Source organism: Xyrauchen texanus, chromosome 49 (assembly GCF_025860055.1).
Source record: "Xyrauchen texanus isolate HMW12.3.18 chromosome 49, RBS_HiC_50CHRs, whole genome shotgun sequence".
NCBI lineage: Eukaryota > Metazoa > Chordata > Actinopteri > Cypriniformes > Catostomidae > Xyrauchen > Xyrauchen texanus.
In genome coordinates, this window is record NC_068324.1 from 21070251 (window position 1) to 21085404 (window position 15154).

The following is a 15154-nucleotide window of genomic DNA, read 5'->3' on the forward strand; positions in this document are numbered from 1 at the left end:
AGATGTGAGTTGGTTGATTTCGTAAATTAGCTCAGGTCAGCATAATCATATTTTCTGTCTACACCTTTTGATGTTAGCCTTACGTTGACTGAGCTAACATTAACATACACTGCTGCTAGGTAACTTCAGACTGTTAGTTAAATATTTAATGTAGAACATTCTGCGTAGCTTACTAAAAAAAACATTATGTGTAGGCCTACCATGAAAACGAGTCCACTTTAAACCGCTTTATTTTCTGTCAGCAATGTATGACAAGTAATTGCAGTGTGTACGCACCTTTAGTGCTGTCAACGTTAACGTATGCGATTTCTTTTTTTTTTTGTCCAGCTTTAATGTTTTAAAATATTTAACACAATTAACGCTGCATCCGTTCTTTGTCATTCTTTAGCTCTTAATAGTTATTAGTTTGTCCACCAAATGCTTTAAACCATTAATGTGCGACAAGACAAAAGAGAACGCACTTCAGTAAATGTCCTCCACACACACACACACACACACACACGAGGCACAAAAAGTCGCGAACCAGTATCGAATTCTCTTTCGCGCTTGAACGAACAATAACACACACATTTATGCCAAAATGTCCGTTTTGTCGAGTATCCTCACAAGAATCAATCATTATTAACTTTAAGTGAGTTAAATAAAATCTTAAATGGAAGTAAAGAGTAGTGAGAGAATGAGACGCGTGAGAACCTGTCACCAGCTGTAGATCTTAAAGTGACAGTAGCCACTAATTCTGTCTGTCAGTAAAGTTAACCAAAGAACAAAGGGAACAGAGAAAACTACTAACTACTCTTTGACTAAAGAACGCTTGTAGCTTTAATAAGGATTAATCGAATTTGATTTATAATTTATGCATTGCGGACTATTTTATAACCCTAAAATTTAGTATACTAAATAAAATATCAGTGATACTGGCCTTCATTAATAAAAAGATGCCATTAAGATACAGCCGTAATACTTAAAAATAAATGGTTCCATTTGAAGATAAGTCCGTCTCTGCAAAACACCCCCAAAAAAAAAATTTCAGGCTCAGCAATTTTTTTCACTTTAAGCCCTGTTTTACTAATATTTGAAACTTTTGATACCTTTTGGTCACGTCGGACTTGGTGGGAGAGGGAAGCCTCATTCAAATTTATGAGGAAAGTTAATTAAAAAAAAGCACTTTCCTGATGAATATTACCGATTCATCCAATCATTTATGCCTTCATGAATATAATAACAATTCTTCCCCTGCCATCCTATTATTTGGAAATTCGCTAACAGGCATTCAACATTTCTTGACTAAGCAATGGACAAATGTTTAACTGTGTTAAAATGTACCAGGAAATATATAATTTTTTGAACATTTTGAATGTTTTCCTATGCCTCTTATAGAACTTGCACTCTTCAAATTGAAACTCAAACAAGAGGGGTCACGAAGATCTAGCACCTATCCACAAACCTTCAATCAGGTACAGACTCTTTCCACCTGGGTCTTAATTCAAGAAATTCTTAAAATGTTGTCTTTTGCAACAACAACTGTTGCATTTTGACAATGCAAAATTTAGATGTATTTGTTCTAACCAAAGGCCATTGTATGCCCATAGAGTTTAGTTGCTTGAAGTGACCAGTGGGTGTCGTTAACTCACTGTTTTCATGCACCCTTTTTTTTCCATTTACTCTCTTAGAGGAGAAAACAATGATGCAATTCTTACTATAGCCATGTGACTGAAACCAATAGCAGCCAAATAAGGCTTCACTTCAGATGAAACGAAAGTAAACATACCACTGGGAAATTGCCTCACTTTCTCAAGAAGTGTCCCTGACAGAAACATGTTCATCAATATTTATGTGTTTAGTATGCTTTACATGCTTTATGCTTTACATACATATTTAAAGTCATCATACACTGTCATTTAAAAATGTAAAAAAACAAAAAGGAACATTTCATTCAGGTGTAAATTATTTACTTGAATGGAAGGGAAATACAGGAATATGACAGGATGTCAAGACACCTATTAAGACTGTGAAGGATTTTATGGGATTTTCTTCTTTTTTTTATCATGGGGGATTTAATGGACATTCCAGCTTGGCTTTGAGAACTTTGAATGTGCAATGAAAGTGAAAGCTGAAGCTGAATAATGATGGTATTGTAATTTTTGGGATAACTATCCCTTTTAATTGCAGTGGTCACTGTAATAACTCTATTTCATATTAAAGGATAAAGCTTCAACTCAGGCTGAATCCAAACTCACAGCAACTGTGCTCAGCCCTCAATCTCTAGACTCTAGTAGGCCAAAATCCCAAAAGCAAGAAGCTGTACCGGACTCCAATCAGAAAGAGAAGGTGAGCCAAAGAGATATCTGCACGTTTTACTCTGTATTAAGAACATCTTCTTTAAGCTGTGGTTTGAGAACATGTTCTGTTGCACAATTTTATTATCAGTGATTCATATTAGATTTCATTGGCCTTGTGATGTCAATGGGTTGTCAGTGTAGAGCTCAAAGGTGACCGCCTTTTTTTGAGTTCTGGAAGTATTTTCTCACCAACTCTGAGATGAATCACATTTCTTTTTTTTTTTTTTTTTTTACTTAACCCTATTATTGAGCTGTTTTTGATATGGCATTAAAGTCCTTACCTAATCACAGATCATTTCTGCTTTTCTGTAGTACATGAAGAAACTTCATATGCAAGAGCGAGCCATACAAGAGGTCAAACTGGCCATAAAGCCCTTCTACAAGAAAGGAGAGATAACTAAAGAAGAGTACAAGGAGATCTTGCGTAAGGCTGTTCAGAAGGTACATTTGTGAGATCGGATATTTCTTCTGTTGACTGTGTTTACATGTAGAATACTTTACTATATTAATCAGAATTAGGGATGTACCGATCCCATTCTTACACCTCAACTCTAGGTATGGGCTTATCCCGGTCCGATACATCATTGTTTTTTTCCTAATCTGTTTATATGGAATATCTGTAGCTCACTGTGTTGGAAGTAATTGGGGAAGCTCATTTATATAAAAAGGAAAAAACCCAAAAATCTGTAACTATCAGTACACAATTTCAGTATAAATGTGTAGCCTATCAAGAAAACTTTGGTAACTAGTCTACTGGATAATGTAGCAGCAAAGTTAATAGTAATTACAGTGAAAGTCTTTGGTAGAAAAGAAGCCTGTTCTCTTTGCACAATTTGTTTTCCATCTTGTATCTGGACTTCAAAAGGGTTCAGATGTCTTTAATTGTAACAGTATCTATAAGTCCACTTTTCATACACACCATTTTTTGAACCTAGTCAAAATCAATATTTTTGTAATTTGTAAGCAAAGAAGAAAAATAATATATTATTATTATTATTTATTACATGTCTATTCGACAATTTTAATGCAAGTTTCAGTCAGTCATGCAGCCTTACTGAATACCATACAAATGTTTCAGTGGTCAAAGTCTGCAGGTTTAGAGTGTTTTGGATGGTTTGCCCCTTATCATGAACAGTAATTGTCATTTTCACAAATGTCATGTCCGCTACACCTTTTTTCCACATTAATGTGAAAATGACAAAGAATGGAAATTAAATATTGCATGTTCTTAGGAATGCTAACCCTTCAACTTTATTGTTCTAACAAATTATAGTCCCTTGTCAAACGCAACTCCTCACATGCTCACAAAATTATGCTCATCACACTCGTAGTAAAGATATTCAGTGAGTGAAATGGAAAATTAATACATTGCAAAGAGGGTTGCAAATATCAGAAATATCCACAGTCGCTAATGTTAATGAATGAATAGAATAGACCATCTGTATATCTGTGCACAGCTTAGAGTTACAGATGTGGCTTAATTGTCAAGTTTCTTCAGAAAACAAAAGAATATGAGAGTGTTAAACATGTTTACTTAAAGCAAATTCTCCTGTTTGAAATAAGCTCAAAACACAGTGATTCGATGTGTAGATTCTAAGGTAGTGTAATCTTCAACAGAGTGTGTTTGAAATCTGAACCAGTGAATGGCAGTCGGGCGTCTGCTCCCAAGGCCTAGTGCCTGCCCCATGCAAATCTGTCAGTGCGACTTATACACATGTAACTTGTATGTGTGTTTTTTTTTTTTTTTTTTTTTTTTCTCATATGGGATTTTGACATTGCATCTTGTAGTCAGGTGTGACTATTTCTGGAAAATACGGTAATCAATGTTGGTAAGTGACCATGGGATAAGTGGGATAATCCAAGGCTATGTGTGCATTAAACTATTTGAATGCACTTTGTATGGGGTGGTTCTTCGCCTCCACGTCATGCATTAAGTAAGGTGTAATGTACAGTCACCCGGTTGTTATCACAAAATAAACCCCAACAAGGTGATCAGGATCAGTCTTGTATCAATATAACCTGAAAGGGTTAATTTTGCAATAAGTAGCTGACTACATAATCCTGTTTATTACACAGCTGCTAACCAAATAAATGCAAATAATTGATTTACGTTGAAATTATGTAATAATGTGAAAAGAGAGAATTTGCTGAACAGCTAAAATCCAACTACGGTTTGCGTCAGAGTTCTGTTGTTTTAATAGGCTTGATAATGAGGATTGAGATGGCCATTTTCACAGAATAAACACTTACTTGCCAAATAAATGGACATGAAACATTTATTTGCATTGAAATGATGCAATTTTGTGAGAGAAATTCCTGAAGAGCTGAATTCCACCTCCGGATATCTGTTGGGGGTTATTTTGTTAATGATGACTGTCTGACTGCTCATTTCAAGCTGATTACAAGACTACGTACCAATAAATAAATGCACATGAAATATCGATTTGTGTTTTAAATCATTTTATTAGCTTACTTATAGACATCGCACAGTGATCTGAGAAGCAGGAAAGATTATTCGCAATACCCGGATAAGCGGTTGTTACTCAGAGATATCAGACCTCTAGATGGTGCCATTGACCAAACGGAATAGAATATTCCATAAAGACACGTAATAAATTTTATTTAAAGCACACCTAGCCGTGGATTATCCCTTGCTTATTAACCTTTAAACATTTATTATACAACAGTAATATATATTCAGTTGGGCCTTTTTAACGTTAAAGTGCACTCAGTAATTTTTTTGAAGTATGCCGAGGTGGCCTGGATGCTGCATCATTCAAACAGAAGTTTTTAGTTATCAATGCCATTGTAGAAAATCACTATGCAGTAAACCAGGATTAATTTAATTCATGAGTGAAATGTCCAAAAACCATTTACTGAGATTGACTGACCTCTTCATCTCACATGATTGATCATGATTTTATATAGAGATGCACCGATTGTGAAATTCTGGGCCGATACCGATGTTTAAAATAACAATTTGTTCGATACCAATAATTTTTTTTTTTGTTGTTGTTGTTTAATCCCCATTTTCTGCTAGTGAAACTGCTTTTCTGCTTTTCATGTATACATTTGCTAGGTGAATAACATTTGCATTTTTAGACGCTGTGTCAAGTTAAAAAGACTTCAACTGATATAAACGCATCTCAAGACTCCTGCGTTCTGCTCTATTCATTGTAATCCGTTTAGCTTTTTTAGAACAAACATGCGTCCATCTGAATGGTTACAGGAGGAAATGCTTTAGTCAATAGTTACATGAATGCTACTTGTACTCTAGAAAGTAAATAAACACTTATCTCAGTCACCAGAATTGAATGCTTTGGTGTTGGTATTATAGTACCACCTATTGGATCTTCTCCGAATCGGCAGCTGGGTAGACAACTGTTTTCCAAGTCTACCGCAAATAACCAACACATATAAACAGATAAACATCGGCCACTGCCATCGGGGAATGACATCATATTTGCTAATAGGCCGATGACAGTCAACAAAATCGTCCGAAACCGATGTTTGGCCGATAAATCGGTGCATCTCTAATTTTATACTTATGTTTCAAATGTACTATTCATTTTTTTAAAAGTAAAACTTTTTAAATGAGTGAAACAATTACTGAGGGCAGCTTTAAAACCCTCAGGCTTTTATTTTGACGGTCAGAACAGTCCTTTTGAATTTGTGTGTGTGTATGGCCTAGTTCATAGTAGTTTAATTTGATGTTTATTCAAAATCTGAATGCTGCTCCATTTTATGGGCAAACTGAACTACTGAGTATCTACATCTGAGATGTTTGTGTGTACCGCTCACATATTGTTCTCTGCTGTAAAAGCTGAAATTCACTGAAACACGCTGTGCATGCACACAATATATTTACTTATTAATTGCAGCCTTTTGCCATTTCCAAAGCTAATTTATGTCTTCAAGTGGCTTTGAATAAAATCCACGAGTCACATGGACTACTTTAACGGTGCTTTAATTCTTTTATGTCATTTTTCGAGCTTGACAGTAGGGCTGCATGGTTAATCAAATTTAAATCAAAATCGCTATATGACCTTGTGCGATTTATTAAACCTCAAAGGGCTGTGATTTAATTTTAAAACATAAATAGTCAAAGTTTATGTACGATGTGCTGTCGTGTCTGTATGTTAGTGCATTATTAAAGTGTTTTCAGAGCAGATCCATCTCATGCCGAGAGTAACAGATGTGCTCTGAATTTTTTTGCTTGCTTTTAATGCACTGAGTGCATTATTTTTTTTTAAGGGCACAACACGTGTTAACGCTACGTCATGCATTGTTTTCATGCACGTTGAATGCATTGTTTTCAATGGGGATGGTGCATCAGAAGGACGGTGAAAGAAAACACAAGGGTTTCAAATAGTCAAGCTCCATCATGCAACCAAAAGTTGAAAAACATTCAGTGATTAGAGAAGCAGGAAAGATGACACGCAAATTCACAATACTCAGATAATCAGTTGTTATTTGAGAGATCAGACTGCTAGATGGTGCCATTGACTAAAAAGAATAGAATATTCCATAGAGCTGTGTAATATAATGTTTAAAGCACAACTAGCCATGGGTTATCCCTTGCTTATTAAATAACATTTTAAACATTTATTATACCACAGGAATATATTTTTAATTGTGCCTTTTTTTTTTATTTAAAAGCGCACTCAATTTGTGGGAAGTATGGCTTACACTGACACCTAGTTGCATGGATGCTGCATTCAAACAGTAGTTTTTAGTTCAGTAGTTTAAATTCACTATGCAGTAAACCAGGATTCATTTATTCCATGAGTGAAAGAGTCCAAGAGTCCAACAGAGAATTTACTTAGTAACTTAGTATTCAGCTGGTCATGTGATGTTCACATGGCTGCCATATGAGGCACCTCTGCTCCATGTAGAATAAAACTGTATTTATAATCTCATCTCATCTCACATGAGTGTTCCTGGTTCTATACTTATGTTCCAAACTTACTATTAATTTCTTTAGAAATAAAACTTTTTAAATGAGGAACAAAATGACTGAGTATAAGCGTTAAAAATTGTGTTTCGCAAAGTTTTCTGCTTCATTTGTTGTGGTGTTGATTCAAATTGTTTCTAGATTATTGTGCAGAGTGATCAGATGCATTTTAAATAATAGCAAAAAGCTTCACTGGCCAAAAAAATGAACTATCACAAAAACCCAAATTTCACAGTTTTTTGGCCCTGGCACAAAATGACCAGCTAACATAATTTCACTAATCATATCAGCAGCAGCTGCGAAAGTGTGAACGAGTACAAGTCAGGAGAAATCATTCTGATTGGATTATAAGAGCAGACTGATTGCTATAAAAGGAGGGAAGAAGTTCCAATCATTGTGATCTTGTTAGCAATGGTTACCTCTAATGAAAGACATGCAGCCATCATGGCTTTGCGTCAAAATGGCCTCACTTGCAAGGAAATTGCTGCAAAGAATATTGCACCTGAAAGAACCATTTACCGGATCATCAAGAACTTCAAGGAGAGAGGTTCAACTGCAGTAATGAAGGCTTCAGGACATCCCAGTGTGCAGCAAGAGCCAGGACCGTCTCCTCCTGAGGAGTCAGCTATGGAATCATGTCACCACCAGTGCAGAGCTTGCTCAATATTGGCAGCAGGTTGGTGTAAGTGTATCTGCACGCACAGTGAGGCGAAGACTTTTGGACAATGGCCTGGTGTCAAGAAGGGCAGCAAAGAGCCACTTCTCTTAAAGAAAAACATCAAGGACAGACTGAAATTCTGCAGGAAGTACAAGGATTGATCAGCAGAAGACTGGTGCAAAGTTATTTTCTCTGAAGCCCCTTTCCGACTGTTTGGGACATCTGAAAATCGACAGTCCGGAGAAGAAAAGGTGAATGCTACCTTGAGTCCTGTGTAGTGCCAACAGTGAAGCATCCTGAGACCATCCATGTGTGGGGTTGCTTTTCATCCAAGGGAGTGGGCTCTCTCACAATTCTGCCCAAAAACACTGCCATGAATAAAGAATGGTATCAAAATGCCCTGCAAGTGCAACTTCTCCCAACAATCCAAGAGCAATTTGGTGATGATGGTGCATTTTCCAGCATGATGGAGAACCATGTCAAAAGGCAAGAGTGATTAGTGAAGTGGCTCGGAGATCATTGGATTGAAATTTTGGATCTTAATCCCATAGAGAACCTGTGGTCAATCCTCAAAAGGGGAGTGAACAAGCAGAAGCCCACAAATTGTGATCAACTCTGAGCACTAATAAGGCAAGAATGGATCGCCATCAGTCAGGATTTGGCCCAGAAGCTGAGATCCAACATGCCAGAGCGAATTGCAGAGGTTATGAAGAACAAGGGCCAACACTGTAAATATTGACCAATTAAGTAAATGTGGTGGACAAACTCAAACATGCGGGGTGTGTTCATTCCCTGTCCTCTATCTTTTAAAGATAGACAGGCTTAAAAGATAGTAATTGTGGAGAGAGTGCCTGGAGAAGAGTATCAATACTCTATTGAATCAAATACACAATCTGGTTAAAAAACATCAGTATCCAAGCCGATATCGATTGAGGTATTGAATCGGTGCAATGGTCATATTCCATTTATGTGTTATGTAAACCATCAGCAAATCAAATATTGCCTTATTTGCGTTAAGGAGTATTAGGATGTTCACACTTGGCAGGTTTGGTTTGATTAAAATTATCCCTGGTGCGATTGCTCTGTTAGTGCGGTTCATTTGAACAAGTGTGAATGCTGCCATCCGAACCTTCGTGCACACAAACAAGCTGACCGAGACCGCCTGAATAGTGGGTCTCAGTCCGTTTACAAATGAACTCTGGTGTGGTTTGCTATATTAATGCAACATGGACCAAAGACGTCTAAATGGACCAAAAATGGGAAGTAATTTGCCTAATACTGACCTCAAGCATACCTGGGTCTTCTTATCGTAGGAGCTATGCTTTCCATTACAGTTCGGTACATGTGTCGGAAATGGCGTCACCTGTCCTTGCAGCATATCTTTGTTTGTGTGTACAACGGAGGAATTCCTGCCACTGTTTTGACTCCTTTACACATTTTATTATCTCTTCGTTCATTCTCAGCAGGTAAAAATACTACCATATATACATATATAAATAAAACGAGTGCATTTCGCCCAGCAGCCTGTATTGTTTTGGATGATCGGCAAGTTCCGTCAAAAAATATACAGGCTGTCCAATCAGGTTGTGACTTTTTCCTGATGCCTTTGGTTTTGTAGCTTTAGGTTCGGTGTTATAAATGCCAGTGTGAACGCTAAGCGAACCAGGACTAAATGTATAATTTTCTTTTTTGGTCCGGACCAAGAGAACCGAACTACAAGTGTGAACACACCTTTGGTGTGCAGTGGTCCATGTTGCTTTTTATAATCACTTCCTCATACAATATTTCTATATACACTGTGCATCCGTAAAGTATTCACAGCACTTATAATTTACAAATAAATTCATTATTTTCCTCAAAATTCTATAAACATTACCCCACAATGACAATGTGAAAGAAGTTTGTTTGAAATCTTTGCTAATTTATTACAAATAAAAAACAAAATACATCACATATACATAAGTAATCACAGCCTTTGCTCAATACATTGAAGCTCCTTTGGCACCATGTACAGCCTCAAGTCTTTTAGAGTATGATGCTTCAAGGTTGCCACACCTATTTTTGGGCAGTTTCTCCCACTTTTCTTTGCAGGACCTCTCAAGCTCCATCAGGTTGGATGGGAAGCGTCAGTGCACAGCCATTTTCAGATCTCTCCAGAGATGTTCAAGTCTGGGCTCTGGCTGGGCCACTCAAGGACATTCACAGAGTTGTCCCGTAGCCACTCCTTTGTTATCTTGGCTGTGTGCTTAGGGTCGATGTCCTGTAGAAGAGGAACCTTCGCCCCAGTCTGAGGTCCAGAGCCCTCTGGAGCAGGTTTTCATCAAGGATATCTCTGTACATTGCTGCATTGATCTTTCCCTCGATCCTGACTAGTCTCCCAGTTCCTGCCGCTGAAAAACATCCCCACAGCATGATGCTGCCACCACCATGCTTCACTGTAGGAATTGTATTGGCCAGGTGATGAGCGGTGCCTGGTTTCCTCCAGACATGACGCTTGCCATTCAGGCCAAAGAGTTCAATCTTTGTTTCATCAGACCAGAGAATTTTGTTTCTCATGGTCTGAGAGTCCTTCAGGTGCCTTTTGGCAAACTCCAGGCAGGTTGTCATGTGCCTTTTACTGAGGAGTGGTTTCCGTCTAGCCACTCTACCATACAGGCCTGATTGGTGGAGGGCTGCAGAGATGGTTGTTCTTCTGGAAGGTTCTCCTCTCTCCACAGAGAAATGCTGGAGCTCTGTCAGAGTGACCATTGGGTTCTTGGTCACCTCCCTGACTAAGGCCCTTCTCCCCCGATCGCTCAGTTTGGCCAGGCGGCCAGCTGTAGGAAGAGTTCTGGTGGTTCCAAACTTTCATTTACGGATGATGGAGGCCACTGTGCTCATTGGGACCTTCAATGCTGCAGACATTTTTCTGTACCCTTCTCCAGATCTGTGCATTGATACAATCCTATCTCGGAGGTCTACAGACAATTCCTTGACCTTCATGGCTTGGTTTGTGCTCTGACATGCACTATTAACTGTGGGACCTTATATAGACAGGTGTGTGCCTTTCAAAATCATGTCCAATCAACTGTCATGGACTCCAATCAAGTTGTAGAAACATCTCAAGGATGATCAGTGGAAACAGGATGCACCTGAGCTCAATTTTGAGTGTCATGGCAAAGGCTGTGAAATACTTTTTTTTTTATGTAATTTTTTTTTAGAAATTTTCAAAGATTTCAAACAAACTTCTTTCACATTGTCATTATGGGATATTGTTTGTAGAAATTTTAGGAAAATAATGAATTTAATACATTTTGGAATAAGGCTGTAACAACGAAATGTGGAAAAAGTGAAGCGCTGTGAATACTTTCCGGTTTCCCTGGTTTCCGTAATGTCTCTTGAAGAGCATTTGTATTATGTGATATACAGGTTATATTTTGTCTTCTCCAGTTGGCCATTTTTTTTTTTTATTATCATTTACTTTTGTCTTGTTATTGGACAATTAACCCTTCCATGTCTTGTTTGCCCCATTCACAAGGTGTGTCATAGCAAGAGTGGTGAGATCAACCCAGTGAAGGTAGCTAACCTGGTCAAAGCTTATGTGGATAAGTACAAACATGCAAGGAAACACAGGAAAGAAGAAACGGTGCAAAACCAAAACACAGATACCCCAAAAGACTTCCAGACTTCAGTGTGAGGCCAAGTGCCACATCCTGTTTAAACAATAGCTATAGATTTGATTGTTTTTAAAATGTGTAATTCTACATTGAAATGTGAAACTCTAAGGGCTCTTAAGTCATGTTATCAAATTGACCTGTTTTTTGTTTGTTTGTTTTCTTTTGATTGTAAAGATAATTTGTATATAAAAAAAAGAAGCGTATCTGGGTCTGTCTAAATATAGGTTATGGTGAAAATGTATAGATTTGCCATTGTTTAAAACAAGTCTTCGTGTGGGTGTTGAGTTGTGATGGTATTGTAATCTTTTGTTCCAGTAGAATGGGTGAGTTGCCAGACAGGCTCTAGCCTCCATGTAAAAGCAGCTAATAATAACACTTCTTTGAATGTGTGGGCTTATTTTTGTTCTGGGTTCAATGCATATTAACCTTAATGGGCCGCATCTGTGACATGCTGTCGATTTAAAAAAAAATTAAATAAAATTTCAAATTAAAATGTTTAAGAGCAAACAGAAAACAAACCTTGACCTTTCCTTTTAAATTCTTTAAAGAAGCTGTTTTTGTATATTACTGGGTTTTGTGATTTTGCTTCTTTAGCTTGAATCCTGCTTAACTTAAATGATCAACCCTGGAGAACATGATTTGTATTATTTTTCATTAATAAAGAATGTAATGTTGTTTTGAGGATATCTGTAGTAACCGCTTCCAGTGCGTCAGTGCATTGTTGAACATCAGGGCCATGCATGAATCATAACTTATGGGACATGCTATGACATCACTGAAAGAAACATTTATTTCAATTGAGATGTCATGTTTAAACAATCAATATGAAATATTTTAATTTACTAACTGTACATAAACAGTAAAACAAGCAGTAGAACTCACTCTCATCTAAGGTTATGTAAAGTCTCGAGGAATACACAAGGTTCTCCCTTAAACACTTTAACAACTTTCATGTTCTTTTTCTGTTCAACTTAAACATGTGAACATGTAAATGTAAGCTGAACTGAATGTATAGCAGATCTCCTTTTAAAGTCCTGTTAACAATGTGTTTGCCAACTTGTATTCCTGATTCTTGATATTGTTTTCTGTTTTTGAAGTCTTTGTGAATTCAGACATGTATATGAAGACTTAAAGCTTAAAAATTCAAATGAACCACCTTAATGGGCAGAGACAGATTAATTGTGGCCTCATCTGAACCGCAAACCCCTCATTGACTTCAAGCTTTGCATTAAATAGAGATGATTCTTAAATGTATAGCCTTTTTTCCTTTTATGCCTTACTAATATTTCAATGTAAATATAAAAAAGTTAAAGATAAAAGAGTACAGGCTGAAACGTGTAATTTTAAAGGTTACATTAATTATGATATTTTAAATGGTTTGAAAAGTGGTTTGTAATATTTTTGAAAATCATTTGGCTTTTACTGGTTACATCTCATGGTAAGATGTACAAAAATGCTTGGCCTGTTTTCCTGTGGTGTATTGGATTCTTGAGTTTTTCACATCAAACCAGAGAAGAGTTTGTCTGTGAACTTGATGTCCTCAACTGTCACATTACATCATGTTTGATTTGATTTGGAGGAGCCATATTGCTGTTTTGTAAATAATTTTAAGTACTTTAATAAAAAAACAATTGTATTTGGCATGTTTTTATGAAGTGGTATGATTATATACACACACACTATATATAAAGTCAAGTTATGTGTGTATATACAGTATCTCACAAAAGTGAGTACACCCCTCACATTTTTGTAAATATTTGATTATATCTTTTCATGTGACAACACTGAAGAAATGACAATTGCTACAATGTAAAGTAGTGAGTGTACAGCTTGTATAACAGTGTAAATTTGCTGTATCCTCAAAATAACTCAACATACAGCCATTAATGTCTAAACCGCAGGCAACAAAAGTGAGTACACCCCTAAGTATGGGCCCAATTAGCCATTTTCCCTCCCCGGTGTCATGTGACTTTTCAGTGTTACAAGGTCTCAGGTGTGAATGGGGAGCAGGTGTGTTAAATTTGGTGTCATCGTTCTCACACTCCCTCAAACTGGTCACTGGAAGTTCAACATGGCACCTCATGGCAAAGAACTCTCTGAGGATATGAAAAAAAGAATTGATCCTCTACATAAAGATGGCCTAGGCTATAAGAAGATTTCCAAGACCCTGACACTGAGCTGAAGCATGGTGGCCAAGACTAAACAGCGGTTTAACAGGACAGGTTCCACTCAGAACAGGCCTCGCCATGCTCGACCAAAGAAGTTGAGTGCACGTGCTCAGTGTCATATCCAGAGGTTGTCTTTGGGAAATAGACATTTGAGTACTGCCAGCATTGCTGCTGAAGTTGAAGGGGTGGGGGGTCAGCCTGTCAGTGCTCAGACCATACGCCGCACACTGCATCAAATTGGTTTGCATGGCTGTCGTCCCAGAAGGAAGCCTCTTCTAAAGATAAAAAGCCTGCAAACAGTTTGCTGAAGACAAGCAGACTAAGGACATTGATTACTGGAACCATGTCCTGTGGTCTGATGAGACCAAGATAAACTTATTTGGCTCAGATGGTGTCAAGCGTGTGTGGCGGAAACCAGGTGAGGAGTACAAAGATAAGGTGTCTTGCCTACAGTCAAGCATGGTGGTGGGAGTGTCATAGTCTGGGGCTGCATGAGTGCTGCCGGCACTGGGGAGCTACAGTTCATTGAGGGAACCATGAATGCCAACATGTACTGTGACAGCATGATCCCCTCCCTTCGGGGACTGGGCCGCAGGGCAGTATTCCAGCATGATAACGACCCCAAACACACCGCCAATATGACCACTGCCTTGCCAAAGAAGCTGAGGGTGAAGGTGATGGACTGGCCAAGCATGTCTCCAGACCTAAACCCTATTGAGCATCTGTGGGGCATCCTCAAATGGAAGGTGGAGGAGCACAAGGTCTCTAACATCCACCAGCTCTGTGATGTCATCATGGAGGAGTGGAAGAGGACTCCAGTGGCAACCTGTAAAGCTCTGGTGAACTCCATGCCCAAGAGGGTTAAAGCAGTGCTGGAAAATAATGGTGGCCACACAAAATATTGACACATTGGGCACAATTTGGACATTTTCACTTAGGGGTGTACTCACTTTTGTTGCCAGCGTTTTAGACATTAATGGCTGTGTGTTGAGTTATTTTGAGGGGACAGCAAATTTACACTGTTATACAAGCTGTACACTCACTACTTTACATTGTAGCAATTGTCATTTCTTCAGTGTTGTCACATGAAAAGATATAATCAAATATTTACAAAAATGTGAGGGGTGTACTCACTTTTGTAAGATACTGTATATTTATATATACACACATACTTACACAGTACTGTGTAAAAGTCTTTTGAAAGATGTTTCACAAAAGCATTTGTCTTAAGATGATTATATCTATGTAGTGTGTCAATAGGAAATATAAATGTTAGACTCCCAAACATTACTTTTGATAAAAAGAATAGTTTAGAATAGAAGAACAGGGAGCCCTGCGACATCCGCACTATGCAATATTTTTCACAAGTGACTAAAACT

At 37.8% G+C, this 15154-nt stretch overlaps 1 protein-coding gene across 2 annotated transcripts in view; it reads left to right on the top strand.

Annotated features, from left to right (window-relative positions):
- Positions 1-13230, top strand: part of LOC127640666 (PHD and RING finger domain-containing protein 1-like) — a 34303-nt gene extending 21073 nt beyond the window's left edge. The window contains exons 13-16 of one of the 2 annotated variants that reach the window (XM_052123356.1): positions 1378-1454; positions 2203-2328; positions 2652-2780; positions 11469-13230. In XM_052123356.1, the coding sequence (XP_051979316.1) occupies positions 1378-1454; positions 2203-2328; positions 2652-2780; positions 11469-11627 (491 nt within the window). In that variant the 3' untranslated portion in view covers positions 11628-13230. Of the gene's footprint in view, positions 1-1377; positions 1455-2202; positions 2329-2651; positions 2781-11468 lie in introns of those variants that run through there. The other variant, XR_007970106.1, reaches the window with a different exon arrangement.
- Positions 13231-15154: the final 1924 nt, after the last annotated feature.